General features: G+C 48.6%; 1 protein-coding gene across 1 annotated transcript; it reads right to left on the minus strand.

Moving 5' to 3' along the window:
* Window positions 1–1,475: 1,475 nt before the first annotated feature.
* On the minus strand, window positions 1,476–13,761 carry BLVRB (biliverdin reductase B; the record flags this gene model as incomplete). The annotated part of the gene is made up of 3 exons (XM_064701014.1): window positions 13,692–13,761; window positions 5,073–5,234; window positions 1,476–1,603 (listed from the first exon to the last, which is right to left on the minus strand). Coding segments are annotated over exons 1-3 (360 nt in total), but the record flags the coding sequence as incomplete, so codon positions are not given.
* Window positions 13,762–15,508: the final 1,747 nt, after the last annotated feature.

The raw sequence follows: 15,508 nt of genomic DNA on the forward strand, positions 1-15,508 counted from the left end.
TTTTTGGTGAATTTTGGGATTTTTAGGGAAATTTTGGGGTGAATTTTGGGGGATTTTGGGGTGAATTTGGGGATTTTTGGGGTGAATTTTTGGGGTATTTTTGGGTTTTAGGGTTGAATTTTTGGGATTTTTTCAGGGCATTTTTGGGGGGATTTTGGGGTGGATTTGGGAATTTTATAGGGATTTTTGGAGGGATTTTGGGATGAATTTTGCAGAGATTTTGGGGATATTTTTTGGTGAATTTTAGAGGGATTTTGGGGATTTTTGGTGGGATTTTGGGGCGATTTTGGGGTGAATTTTTGGGGGATTTTTGGGGTGAATTTTTGGGGTATTTTTGGGGATTTTTGGGGTGATTTTGGGGTGAATTTTGCGGGATTTTTGGGGATTTTTGGGATTTTGGGGATTTTTGGGGTGAATTTTTGGGGGATTTTTGGGGATTTTGGGGATATTTTTTGGCGAATTTTGGAGGGATTTTGGGGCATTTTTGGGGGGATTTTGGGGTGAATTTTTGGGGAATTTTGGGGGATTTTGGGGATTTTTTGGTGAATTTTTAGGGGATTTTTGGGGGATTTTGGGGTGAATTTTTTTGGGATTTTTTGGTGAATTTTTAGGAGATTTTTGGGGTGATTTTGGGGTGAATTTTTGGGGGATTTTTTGGGGATTTTTGGGGGGATTTTGGGATGAATTTTTGGGGTATTTTGGCAGGATTTGGGAGGGATTTTTGAGGGGACTTTTGGGGGATTTTTTGGTGAATTTTTAGGGGATTTTTGGGGTGATTTTGGGGTGAATTTTTGGGGGATTTTTGGGGATTTTGGGGTGAATTTTTAGGGGATTTTTGGGGGATTTTTGGGGTGATTTTGGGGGATTTTTGAGGGGATTTTTGGGGAATTTTGGGGTGAATTTTTGGGGAATTTTTAGGGAATATTTTGGTGAATTTTTAGCGGATTTTGGGATGATTTTGGGGGAATTTTTGGGGGATTTTTGGGGTGATTTTGGGGATTTTGGGGTGAATTTTTAGGGGGTTTTTGGGGTGATTTTGGGGTGAATTTTTAGGGGATTTTTGGGAATTTTGGGGGGAATTTTTTGGGGGATTTTTGAGGGATTTTGGGGGGATTTTGGAGTGAATTTTTAGGGGATTTTTGGGGTGATTCTGGGGTGATTTTTTGGGGGATTTTTGGGGATTTTTTTTGGGATTTTTTGGTGAATTTTTGGGGGATTTTTGGGGAAATTTTGGGGTGAATTTTGGGGGGATTTTGGGGATTTTGGGGTGAATTTTTAGGGGATTTTTGGGGTGATTTTGGGGTGAATTTTTGGGGATTTTTTTGGGATTTTTGGGGGGATTTTTTGGGGAATTTTTGGGGGATTTTTTGGGATTTTGGGGTGAATTTTTGGGGGATTTTTGGGGAATTTTTGGGGAATTTTTAGGGAATATTTTGGTGAATTTTTAGGGGATTTTTTGGGATTTTTAGGGGATTTTTGGGGTGATTTGGGGTGATTTTGGGACGTCTCTCACCGGACAGACACGCCACCACCTTGCTCACGCCGTGCTCGGCCGCGGCCTCCAGGATGGTTTTGGTGCCCTCCGACATCACCGTGGTTGGGCCTGGGGGGTCCAAGGGGGTCTTTTCCCACTTTTCTTCTCTTTTCCCATTTTTCCCAATTTTTCCTCAAATTTTCCCCATTTTTTCTCCCTTTATTCCCCTTTTTTCCTGAATTTTTTGCCCCATTTTCCTCCCTTTTATTCCAATTTTTTCCCCCATTTTTTCTCAAATTTTCCCCATTTTTTCTCCCTTTATTCCTCTTTTTTCCTGAATTTTTTGCCCCATTTTTCCCCATTTTCCCTCCCTTTCCCCCCCTTTTATTCCAATTTTTTCTCAAATTTTCCCCATTTTTTCTCCCTTTATTCCCCTTTTTTCCTGAATTTTTTGCCCCATTTTCCCCCATTTTCCCCCCTTTTTTTCCAATTTTTCCCCCATTTTTTCCTCAAATTTTCCCCATTTTTCTCCCTTTTTTCCTCTTTTTTCCTGAATTTTTTGCCCCATTTTTCCCCATTTTCCCTCCCTTTCCCCCCCTTTTCTCCCATTTTTTCCTCAAATTTTCCCCATTTTTTCTCCCTTAATTCCCTTTTTTTCCTGAATTTTTTGCCCCATTTTTCACCATTTTTCCCCCCTTTTATTCCAATTTTTTCTCAAATTTTCCCCATTTTTCTCCTTTATTCCCCTTTTTTCCTGAATTTTTTGCCCCATTTTTCCCCATTTTCTCCTCCCTTTCCCCCCCTTTTATTCTAATTTTTCCCCCATTTTTTCCTCAATTTTTCCCCATTTTTCTCTCTTTATTCCTCCTTTTTCCCTGAATTTTTTAACCTATTTTTCCCCATTTTCCCCCCTTTATTCCAATTTTTCCCCCATTTTTTCCTCAAATTTTCCCCATTTTTTCTCCCTTTATTCCTCTTTTTTCCTGAATTTTTTGCCCCATTTTTCCCCATTTTCCCTCCCTTTCCCTCCCCTTTTATTCCAATTTTTCCCCCATTTTTTCTCCCTTCACTCTCTTTCTCTCCTTTTTCTTTTTTCCCATTTTTCCCCAATTTTCCTCCATTTTTCCCCAATTTTCCTCAATTTTCCCCATTTTTTATTTGCCCATTTTACACCCATTTTCCCATCTTTTATTTCCCATTTTTTCCCATTTCCCCCAATTTTTCTCCCATTTTTTCCTCAAATTTTCCCCATTTTTCTCCCTTTATTCCTCTTTTTTCCTGAATTTTTTGCCCCATTTTTCCCCATTTCCCCCCTCTTTTATTCCAATTTTTCTCCCATTTTTCCTCAAATTTTCCCCATTTTTCTCCCTTTATTCCCCTTTTTTCCTGAATTTTTTGCCCCATTTTCCCGCCTTTTATTCCAATTTTCCCCCCATTTTTCCTCAAATTTTCCCCATTTTTCTCCCTTTATTCCTTTTTTTTCCTGAATTTTTTGCCCCATTTTTCCCCATTTTCCCTCCCTTTCCCTCCCCTTTTATTCCAATTTTTCCCCATTTTTTTTCCCTTCACCCTCTTTCCCTCCTTTTTCTTTTTTCCCATTTTTCCCCAATTTTCCTCAATTTTTCCCATTTTTTATTTGCCCATTTTACACCCATTTTCCCATCTTTTATTTCCCATTTTTTCCCATTTCCCCCAATTTTTCTCCCATTTTTTCCTCAAATTTTCCCCATTTTTTCTCCCTTTATTCCTCTTTTTTCCTGAATTTTTTGCCCCATTTTTCCCCATTTTCCCTCCCTTTCCCCCCCTTTTATTCCAATTTTTCCCCCATTTTTTCCTCAAATTTTCCCCATTTTTTCTCCCTTTATTCCTTTTTTTTCTTATTTTTTTGCCCCATTTTTCCCCATTTTCCCCCCCTTTCCCTCCCCTTTTATTCCAATTTTTCCCCCATTTTTTCTCCCCATTTTCCCCCTTCACCCTCTTTCCCTCTTTTTTCTTTTTTCCCATTTTTCCCCAATTTTCCTCAATTTTTCCCATTTTTTATTTGCCCATTTTACACCCATTTTCCCATCTTTTATTTCCCATTTTCCCCAATTTTTCTCTCCCATTTCCCATTTTTTATTTCCACTTTTCTCTGATTTTTCCCCAATTTTTCTCTCCCTTTTCCCATTTTTTATTTCCCATTTTTCCCCAATTTTTCTCTCCCTTTTCCCATTTTTTATTTCCCCTTTTTTCCCATTTTTCCCCAATTTTTCTCTCCCTTTTCCCATTTTTTATTTCCCCTTTTTTCCTATTTTTCCCCAATTTTTCTCTCCCTTTTCCCATTTTTTATTTCCCATTTTTCCCCAATTTTTCTCTCCCTTTTCCCATTTTTTATTTCCCATTTTTCCCCAATTTTTCTCTCCCTTTTTCCCATTTTTTATTTCCCCTTTTTTCCTATTTTTCCCCAATTTTTCTCTCCCTTTTCCCATTTTTTATTTCCCCTTTTTTCCCATTTTTTCCCATTTTTTCTCTCCCTTTTCCCATTTTTTATTTCCCATTTTTTCCCATTTTTTCTCTCCCTTTTCCCATTTTTTTATTTCATTTTCTTCCCCTCCCCCAAATTCGGGGGGGCTCCAGGACTGGTGGGGTCAAAGGTCAATGGGGGAGGGGTTTGGATTCCAAAAAATGGGGTCAAAGGTCATTGGGGAGGGGTCAGGTTGGGGGGGAAGGGAGCCCCCCCCCAATGGGGTCAAAGGTCATTGGGGGAGGGGTGAGGATGGGGTGGGGGAGGGGTGAGGGGGGGTGTCCAAAAAATGGGGTCAAAGGTCAGTGGGGGAGGGGCGGGGATCCCCTAAATGGGGTCAAAGGTCATTGGGGGAGGGGTCAAGAGGGGTCACAATGGGTGGGGGAGGGGTTTGGATTCCAAAAAATGGGGTCAAAGGTCATTGGGGGAGGGGTCAGGGTGGGTCAGGTTGGGGTGGGGGAGGGTTTGGGTTCCAAAGGGGGTCAAAGGTCAGTGGAGGAGGGTGTGGGAGGGTGTCCCCAAAATGGGGTCAAAGGTCATTGGGAAGGGGTCAGGATGGGTCTGAATGGGGTGGGGAGGGGTGAGGGATCCCAAAATGGGTCAAAGGTCAATGGGGAGCGGTTAAAGTGGCCAGGATGGGTGGGGGAGGGGTGAGAGGGGGGTGTCCAAAAATGGGGTCAAAGGTCATGGGGGAGGGGTGGGAGATTTCCCCTAAAATGAGGTCAAAGGTCGATGGGGGAGGGGCGGGGATTCCCTAAATGGGGTCAAAGGTCATTGGGGGAGGGGTCAGGGTGGGTCAGGATGGGGTGGGGGAGGGGTCAGGATCCCCTAAATGGGGTCAAAGGTCAGTGGGGGAGGGGCGAGGATCCCCTAAACGGGGTCAAAGGTCATTGGGGGAGGAGCCATAAGTGGTCAGGATGGGTGGGGGAGGGGTCAGAGATCAGTGGGGGAGGGGTCAAGGCGGGTGGGGGAGGGGCGACGATCCCCCAAAACGGGGTCAAAGGTCACTGTGGGCGGGGTCAAAGGTCACTGGGGAGGGGTCAAAGGTCACTGGGGAGGGGTCAAAGGTCACTGGGGGCGGGGTCCCGTCCTCACCGAGGTCGTTGCCGGTGCCCAGCACGATCAGCGCCCCCTGCTGGCCCCGCAGCGCCTCCGCCACCGCCCGCGGGTCCCGAGCGTCCCCCACGACCACCCGGGAGGGGGAGGGGCCGGGGGGCAGCCGGGAGGGGTCCCGGACCAGCACGGTCACCTCGAAACCTGCGGGGGACCCCAAAAATGAACCCAGGAACCCCAAAAACCCACCCGGACCAGCACGGTCACCTCGAAACCTGCGGGGGACCCCAAAAATCAACCCAGGAACCTCAAAAATCAACCCAGGAACCCCAAAAATCCCACCCAGACCAGCACGGTCACCTCGAAACCTGCGGGGGACCCCAAAAATCCCGGTCAGGAACCCCAAAAATCCCCTCAAGGACCCCAAAAATCCCATCAGGGACCCCAAAAAATCAACCCAGGAACCCCAAAAACCCACCCGGACCAGCACGGTCACCTCGAAACCTGGGGGGACCCCAAAAATCCCATCAGGGACCCCAAAAATCCACCCAGGGACCCCAAAAATCCCAACAGGGACCCAAAAATCCACCCAGGGACCCCAAAAATCCACCCAGGGACCCCAAAAATCCCATCAGGGACCCCAAAAATCAACCCAGGAACCCCAAAAATCAACCCAGGGACCCCAAAAATCCCCTCAGGAACCCTAAAAATCCAAACAGGGAACCCCAAAATCCATCCAGGACCCCAAAAATCCCATCCAGGACCCCAAAAATCCCAACAGGGACCCCAAAAATCCCATCAGGGACCCCAAAAATCAACCCAGGAACCCCAAAAATCCCCTCAGGAAACCAGAAAATCAACCCAGGGTCCCCACAATAAATCCAAGAACCCCAAAAGTCCCTTCAGGAACCCCAAAATCCCAACAGGGACCCCAAAAATACCAACAGGGACCCCAAAAACGCTGTCAGGAACCCCAAAATCCCAACAGGGACCCCAAAAATCCCTTTAGGAACCCCAAAAATCTACCCAGGGACCCCAAAAATTCCATCAGGGACCCCAAAAATCCACCCTGGGACCCCAAAATCCATCCAGGACACCCCAAAAATCCATCCAGGAACCCCAAAAATCCCCTCGGGAAACCAAAAATCCACCCAGGAACACCAAAAAATCAACCAGGAACCCCAAAAATCAACCCAGGAACCCCAAAATCCCCTATCAGGAACCCCAAAAATCCACCCAGGGCACCCCAAAAACCCACCGGACCAGCTCGGTCACCTCGAAACCTGCGGGGACCCCAAAAACCCCGTCAGGGACCCCAAAAATCAACCCAGGACACCCTGAAAATCCACCCAGGAACCCCAAAAATCAACCCAGGAACCCAAAAAATCCACCCAGGGACCCAAAAACCCCATCAGGAAACCCAAAAATCAACCCAGGGACCCCAAAAATCCTTTTCGGAACCCCAAAAATCCCGTCAGGGACCCCAAGAAATCAACCCAGGAACCCCAAAACCCCATCAGGAACCCCAAAAATCCCACCCGGACCAGCACGGTGACCTCGAACCCTGGGGGACCCCAAAATCCCGGTCAGGGACCCCAAAAATCAACCCTGGGACTCCAAAAAATCAACCCAGGAACCCCAAAAATCCATCCAGGAACCCCAAAAATCAACCCAGGGACCCCAAAAATCCACCCAGGAACCCCAAAAATCAACCCAGGGACCCCACAATAAATCCAAGAACCCCAAAAATCCCTTCAGGAACCCCAAAAATCCATCCAGGGACCCCCAAAAACCCACCCGGACCAGCACGGTCACCCCGAAACCTGGGGGACCCCAAAAACCCCGTCAGGAACCCCAAAAATCCCCTCGGGAAACCCAAAAATCAACACAGGAACCCCAAAAATCCATCCAGGAAACCCAAAATTCAACCCAGGAACCCCAAAAACCCCGTCAAGAACCCCAAAAATCCACCCAGGGACCCCAAAAATCCCATCAGGGACCCCCAAAATCCCAACAAGGACCCCAAAAATCCACCGAGAGACCCCAAAAATCCCATCAGGAAACCAAAAATCCCAACAGGGACCCCAAAAATCCACCCAGGAACCCCAAAAATCCACCCAGGAACCCCAAAAATCAACCCAGGAACCCCAAAAATTCCCTCGGGTACCCCAAAAACCCATCTGGGAACCCCAAAAATCCCATCAGGGACCCCAAAAATCCACTGAGAGACCCCAAAAATCCATCCAGGAACCCCAAAAATCCCATCAGGGACCCCAAAAATCCCTTCAGGGACCCCAAAAACCTCGTCAGGAACCCAAAAAATCCCATCAGGGACCCCAAAAATCCCAACAGGAACCCCAAAAATCCATCCAGGAACCCCAAAAATCCCATCAGGGACACCAAAAATCAACCCAGGAACCCCAAAAATCCCAACAGGGACCCCAAAAATCCACCGAGAGACCCCAAAAATCCACCCAGGAACCCCAAAAATCCCACCAGGGACCCCAAAAATCCCAACAGGGACCCCAAAAATCCACCCAGGAACCCCAAAAACCCATCAGTGACCCCAAAAATCCCATCAGGGACCCCAAAAATCCACCCAGGAACCCCAAAATCCCACCAGGGACCCCAAAAACCCACCCGGACCAGCACGGTCACCTCGAAACCTGGGGGACCCCAAAAACCCCGTCAGGAACCCCAAAAATCCCATCAGGAACCCCAAAAATCCCATCAGGGACCCCAAAAATCCACCCAGGAACCCCAAAAAATCAACCCAGGAACCCCCAAAATCCCAACAGGGACCCCAAAAACCCCGTCAGGAACCCCAAAAATCCCATCAGGGACCCCAAAAATCCACCCAGGAACCCCCAAAATCCCAACAGGGAACCCCAAAATCCATCCAGGAACCCCAAAAACCCACCCGGACCAGCACGGTCACCTCGAAACCTGGGGACCCCAAAAATCCCATCAGGGACCCCAAAATTCATCCAGGAACCCCAAAATCCCAACAAGGACCCCAAAAATGAACCCAGGGACCCCAAAAATCCCCTCGGGAAACCCAAAAATCCCAACAGGGACCCCAAAAATCAACCCAGGGACCCCAAAAATCCCCTCGGGAAACCCAAAAATCCACCCAGGAACCCCAAAAATCCCAACAGGGACCCCAAAAATCCCATCAGTGACCCCAAAAATCCCCTCGGGAAACCCAAGAATCCACCCAGGAATCCCAAAAATCCCCTCGGGAACCCCAAAAATCCATCCAGGACACCCCAAAACCCACCCGGACCAGCACGGTGACCTCGAAACCTGGGGGACCCCAAAAATCCCGTCAGGAACCCCAAAAACACCCAGGAACCCCAAAAATCCCAACAGGGACCCCAAAAATCCACCCAAGAACCCCAAAAATCCCATCAGGAACCCCAAAAATCAACCCAGGAACCCCAAAAATCCCATCAGGGACCCCAAAAATCCACCCAGGAACCCCAAAAATCATCCAGGACACCCCAAAAACCCACCCAGACCAGCACGGTCACCTCAAAACCTGCGGGGGACCCCAAAAATCCCATCAGGAAACCCAAAAATCCACCCAGGAACCCCAAAAATCCCCTCGGGAAACCAAAAATCCATCCAGGAACACCAAAAAAACCATCAGGGACCCCAAAAATCAACCAAGGAACCCCAAAAATCCATCCAGAGACCCCAAAATTCCCCTCGGGAAACCCAAAAAATTCCAACAGGGACCCCAAAAATCCCTCGGGAACCCCAAAAATCAACCCAGGGACCCCAAAATCCAATCAGGAACCCCAAAAAATCAACCCAGGGACCCCAAAAATCCCCTCGGGAAACCCAAAAATCCCATCAGGGACCCCAAAAATCCCATCAGGGACCCCAAAAATCCATCCAGGAACCCCAAAAATCCCATCAGGAACCCCAAAAACCCATCAGGAACCCCAAAAATCCACCCAGGGACCCCAAAAATCCACCCAGGAACCCCAAAAATCCCATCAGGGAACCCAAAAATCCCCTCGGGAACCCCAAAAATGCCAACAGGGACCCCAAAAATCCACCCAGAAACCCCAAAAAATCAACCCAGGAACCCAAAAATCCCATCAGGAACCCCAAAAATCCCACCAGGGACCCCAAAAAATCAACCCAGGAACCCAAAAATCCCCTCAGGAAACCCAAAAATCCCATTAAAAGGGACCCCAAAAATTCATCAAGGGAACCCCAAAAATCCCATCAGGGACCCCAAAAATCACCCAGGACACCCAAAAATCCCCTCAGGACCCCCCAAAATCCCCCTGGACCCCCCCAAAATCCCCCAGGACCCCCCAAAATCCCCCCCACCCCCTCAGGTCCCCCCCATTTTTTATCAGCGCCCCCCAAAACCTCTCCCAGCCCCCCCAAAACCCCTCCCAGCCCTTATCAGCCCCCCCAAAACCCAGATAAGCCTTATCAGCCCCCCCAAAACACGGGGAGCCCCAAAACCGTCGGAATTGAACCCAAATTTTTGGGGACCCCAAAAACCCAGGGAGCTCCAAAAGTCCTGAATTCCGAGGGGACCCCAAAATTTTAGGGAGCCCCAAATTCTCAAGGAACCCCAAAATTTCTGAGACTCCCCCAAATCCAGAGAACCCCAAAAGTTCTCAGTTCCCAGGGGACCCCAAAATTTCAGGGATTCCCAAATTTTAAAGGACCCCAAATTCCAGAAAGCCCCAAATTTCTGGGACACCCCCCCAAATCCAGGGAGCCCCAAAACCCCTCAATTTCCAAGGAACCCCAAATTTCTGGGACTTCCCCAAAATTCCAGTGAACCCCAAATTTTAGGGGACCCCAAAACCCCTCAATTTCCAAGGAACCCCAAATTTTTGTAACCCCAAATTTCTGGGACTTCCCCAAAATTCCGGGGACCCCAAATTCCAGAAACCCCCAAATTTCTGGGATTCCCTCAATTGCAGGGAACCCCAAATTCTCAAGGAACCCCAAAATTTCTGAGACTCCCCCAAATCCAGAGAACCCCAAAAGTTCTCAGTTCCCAGGGGACCCCAAAATTTCAGGGATTCCCAAATTTTAAAGGACCCCAAATTCCAGAAAGCCCCAAATTTCTGGGACACCCCCCAAATTTTAGGGGACCCCAAAACCCCTCAATTTCCAAGGAACCCCAAATTTCTGGGGCTTCCCCAAAATTCCAGTGAACCCCAAATTTTAGGGGACCCCAAAACCCCTCAATTTCCAAGGAACCCCAAATTTTTGTAACCCCAAATTTCTGGGACTTCCCCAAAATTCCAGGGACCCCAAATTCCAGAAACTCCCAAATTTCTGGGATTCCCTCAATTGCAGGGAACCCCAAATTCTCAAGGAACCCCAAAATTTCTGAGACTCCCCCAAATCCAGAGAACCCCAAAAGTTCTCAGTTCCCAGGGGACCCCAAAATTTCAGGGATTCCCAAATTTTAAAGGACCCCAAATTTCAGGGGACCCCAAATTTTAGGGAGCCCCAAAACCCCTCAATTTCCAAGGAACCCCAAATTTTTGGGGCTTCCCCAAAATTCCAGTGAACCCCAAATTTTAGGGGACCCCAAAAACCCCTCAATTTCCAAGGAACCCCAAATTTTTGTAACCCCAAATTTCTGGGATTTCCTCAAAATTCCAGAAACCCCAAATTTCTGGGACTCCCTCAATTGCAGGGAACCCCAAATTCTCAAGGAACCCCAAAATTTCTGAGACTCCCCCAAATTCAGAGAACCCCAAAAGTTCTCAGTTCCCAGGGGACCCCAAAATTTCAGGGAATCTCAAATTCCAGAAAGCCCCAAATTTCTGGGACTCCCTTGATTCCAGGGAACCCCAAATTCCCCGGGATCCCCCCAAAATTCCAGGAACCCCAAATCCTGGGGACCCCCAAATTTTCAGGGAACCCCCAAATTTCTGAACTCTCCCAATCCCAGGGAACCCCAAAACCTGGAATTTGGAACCCCCCAAATTCCAGAAACCCCCAAATTTCTGGGACTCCCTCAATCCCAGGGAACCCCAAAATTCTCGGGGACTCCCCAAATCCCAAAGGACCCCAAATTCCGGGGTCTCCCCAAATTCTCATCACCCCAAAATCCAGCTGGTCACCCCAAATTCCAATGGACCCCAAACCCACCTGAACCCCAAATTCCGGGGTCCCCCCAAATTCCCAGGGAACCCCAAATTCCCAGGAACTCCCCCAAATTCCCAGGGTACCCAAAACCCCTCAATTCTATAGGAACCCCAAATTCCAGGGAACCCCAAATTCCGGGGTCCCCCAAATTCCAGTGACCCCAAAATTCTCGGGGACTCCCCAAATTCCCAGAGACCCCCAAATCCCAAAGGACCCCAAATTCTGGGGTCTCCCCCAAATTCCAGAGACCCCAAATTCCAAAGGACCCCAAACCCACCTGAACCCCAAATTCCGGGGTCCCCCCAAATTCCCAGGGCTCCCCCAAATTCCCAGGGATCCCCAAACTCCTGTGTCTCCCCCAAATCCCAAAAGACCCCAAATTCCGAGGGAACCCCAAAATTCTCGGGGATCCCCCAAATTCCCAGGGTACCCCAAAACCCCCAATTCTATAGGAACCCAAAATTCCAGGGAACCCCAAATTCTGGGGTCCCCCCAAATTCTGGGGTCCCCCCAAATTCCAGTGAGTGACCCCAAAATTCTCGGGGGCTCCCCCAAATTCCCAGAGACTCCCAAATCCCAAAAGACCCCAAATTCTGGGGTCTCCCCAAATTCCAGTGACCCAAATTCCAAAGGACCCCAAACCCACCTGAACCCCAAATTCCGGGGTCCCCCCAAATTCCGAGGGAACCCCAAATTCCCAGGGAACCCCAAATTCCTGTGACCCCAAACTCCCGTGTCTCCCCCAAATCCCAAAAGACCCCAAATTCCGAGGGAACCCCAAATTCCCGGGAACTCCCCCAAATTTCAAGGGACCCCAAAACCCCTCAATTCTCAAGGAACCCCAAATTATGGGGTCCCCCCAAATTCCGGGGTCTCCCCCAAATTCCAGTGACCCCAAAATTCTCGGGGTCTCCCCCAAATTCCCAGAGACCCCCAAATCCCAAACGACCCCAAATTCCAGGGTCTCCCCCAAATTCCAGGGACCCCAAATTCCAGTCACCCCAAATTCCAAAGGACCCCAAATTCCGAGGGAACCCCAAAATTCTCGGGGACTCCCCCAAATTCCCAGGGAACCCCAAAACCCCTCAATTCTCAGGGAACCCCAAATTCCGGGGTCCCCCCAAATTCCAGTGACCCCAAAATTCTCGGGGGCTCCCCCAAATTCCCAGAGACTCCCAAATCCCAAAGGACCCCAAATTCCGGGGTCTCCCCCAAATTCCAGAGACCCCAAATTCCAAAGGACCCCAAACCCACCTGAACCCCAAATTCCGGGGTCGCCCCCAAATTCCCAGGGAACCCCAAATTCCCGTGACCCCAAACTCCCGTGTCTCCCCCAAATCCCAAAAGACCCCAAATTCCCATGACCCCAAAATTCTCGGGGACTCCCCCAAATTTCAAGGGACCCCAAAACTCCTCAATTTCCAAGGAACCCCAAATTTCTGGGACTTCCCCAAATTCCAGTGACCCCAAAATTCTCGGGGGCTCCCCCAGATTCCCAGAGACCCCCAAATCCCAAAGGACCCCAAATTCCGGGGTCTCCCCCAAATTCCGGGGTCCCCCAAATTCCAGTGACCCCAAAATTCTCGGGGACTCCCCAAATTCCCAGAGACCCCAAATCCCAAAGGACCCCAAATTCTGGGGTCTCCCCCAAATTCCAGTGACCCCAAATTCCAAAGGACCCCAAACTCACCTGAACCCCAAGTTCCGGGGTCCCCCCCAAATTCCCAGGGCTCCCCCAATTCCCAGGGATCCCCAAATTCCCGTGACCCCAAACTCCCGTGTCTCCCCCAAATCCCAAAAGACCCCAAATTCCCGTGACCCCAAAATTCTCGGGGGCTCCCCCAAATTCCCAGAGACCCCCAAATCCCAAAGGACCCCAAATTCCGGGGTCTCCCCCAAATTCCAGTGACCCCAAACTCCAGTGACCCCAAATTCCGGCAACTTCCCCAAATTTCCCGTGACTTCCCCAATCCCTCGTGACTTCCCCAAATTCCGCTTTTGGGGTCCCCCCCAAATCCCCCAATTCTCCCCCATTTTGGGGTCCCCTCGTTCCCTTTTTTGGGGTCTCCCCCCATCCCAATTTTTGGGATCCCTCATTCCCAAGGTTTGGGATCCTCCAATCCCCCCAAATTCTCACAATTTTGGGGTCCCTCCATTCCCGATTTTTGGATCCCAAACTCCCCCAAATTTTGGGGTCCCTGTGCCCATTTTTGGGGTGTCCCGTGCCCGTTTTTGGGGTCCCTCCGTTCCCGGTTTTTGGGGTCCCAAATTCCCCCAAATTTCGGGATCCTCTTGCCCATTTTGGGGTCACCTTGCCCATTTTTGGGGTCCTTCCATTCCCGGTTTTTGGGGTCACAAATTCCCCCAAACTCCCCCAAATTTTGGGATCCCTGTGCCCATTTTTGGGGTCCCTCCATTCCCGGTTTTTGGGGTCCCAAATTCCCCCAAACTCCCCCAAATTTCGGGATCCCAGTGCCCATTTTTGGGGTGTCCCGTGCCCGTTTTCGGGGTGTCCCGTACCCTGCTCCAGCGCCAGCCCCAGCGTGACCCGCCCGGTTCTGCCGGTGGCTCCAAAGATCGCGATCTTCATCCCGTCCTGACCGAACGGATCGACCAGACGATCCGAACCGAAACGAACCGAACCGGACGGATCGACCGACGGATAAACCGGGAACGGTCAAGATCGGGATTGATCGGGATTTGGATCGACGATGACCAGACCATCGACCCAGTCGGATTTGATCCAGTCGATTTCTGACCCGGACTGAGACGGATTGGATCGGAGTCAGACGGATGCCAGCTCTCGATTTGAGGCACTGCGAGGGATGGCAGTTGATCCTAGTACTGTAGGATCCAGTCATATTTAATAGTCTGACAGTCCTATTGGATCCAGTCCTATTGATCTCCAGTCCAGTACCGTCTGTGGATCCCAGTCCATTTGATTCCAGTCCATTTTTATCCAGTCCCATTGACCATCCATATTTGATCCAGTCCTTTATCCAGTCAATTTCCAGTCCATAGTTTATCCCAGTCATTGATCCCAGTCCATTTGATCCACTCATATTTGTCCATCTTGATCCCAGTCCTATTTGATCCCAGTCCATATTTTATCCCAGTCCATTTATCCCAGTCCATATTTGATCCCAGTCCATATTTGATCCCAGTCCTATTTGATCCCATCCATATTTATCCCAGTCCATATTTGATCCCAGTCTATATCCAGTCCAGTTTATCCCAGTCCAAACCAGTCCATTTTGATCCCAATCCATTTTTGATCCCAGTCCATATTATGAATCCAGTCCAGTTTATCCCAGTCAGTATTTGATCCCAGTCCATTTATCCAGTCATATTTGATCCCAGTCCATATCTTGATCCCAGTCTAATTAATCTCAGTCCAGTTTATCCAGTCTGCTACAATCCAGTCCATATTTGATCCCAGTCCATATTTTATCCAGTCCATTTGATCCCAGTCATATTTATCTCATCCAGTTTATCCCAGTCAATTTATCCCAGTCCATATTTGATCCAGTCTATTTAATCCATCCATTTTTCCCATCATATTAATCCCAGTCCATCATTTGATTCCAATCCATATTTAATCCCAGTCCTATTTGATCCCAGTCCATATTTGATCCCAAGTCCTATTTATCCCAGTCCTATTTGATCCCAGTCTAATCCCAGTCCATTTGATCCCAGTCCTATTTGATCCAGTCCTATTTATCCCAGTCTATTTATCCCAGTCCAGTATTGATCCCAGTCCAGTTATCCCAGTCTATATTTGATCCAGTCCATATTTGATCCCAGTCCATATTTATCCCATCCTATTTGTCCCAGTCAGTTATCCCAGTCCTATTTGATCCCAGTCCATATTTTATCCCAGTCCTTTATCCCATCCATTTGATCCCAGTCCATATTTACCCAGTCATATTTGATCCCAATCCATATTAATCCCAGTCCATATTTGATCCCAGTCTAAATAATCTCAGTCCAGTTTATCCCAGTCTGTAGACCCCAGTCCATTTGATCCCAATATTTTTGATCCCAGTTCCATATTTGATCCCAGTCCCTATTTTCATCCCATCTGTATTTGATCCCAGTATATTTGATCCCAGTCCAAGTGATCCAGTCCGATTGATCCCAGTCAAATAATCTCAGTCGTTATCCCAGTCTGTAGGATCCCAGTCCATATTTATCCCAGTCCGTATTTATCAGTCGATTTATCCCAGTCCATATTTACCCAGTCCTATTTGATCCCAGTCCAGTTTATCCATCTGTGTGATCCCAATCCATATGATTCCCAGTCCATATTTGATCCAGTCAAATAATCTCAGCCAGTT

This window comes from Zonotrichia leucophrys, unplaced genomic scaffold (genome assembly GCF_028769735.1).
Source record: "Zonotrichia leucophrys gambelii isolate GWCS_2022_RI unplaced genomic scaffold, RI_Zleu_2.0 Scaffold_304_63264, whole genome shotgun sequence".
Lineage (NCBI taxonomy): Eukaryota > Metazoa > Chordata > Aves > Passeriformes > Passerellidae > Zonotrichia > Zonotrichia leucophrys.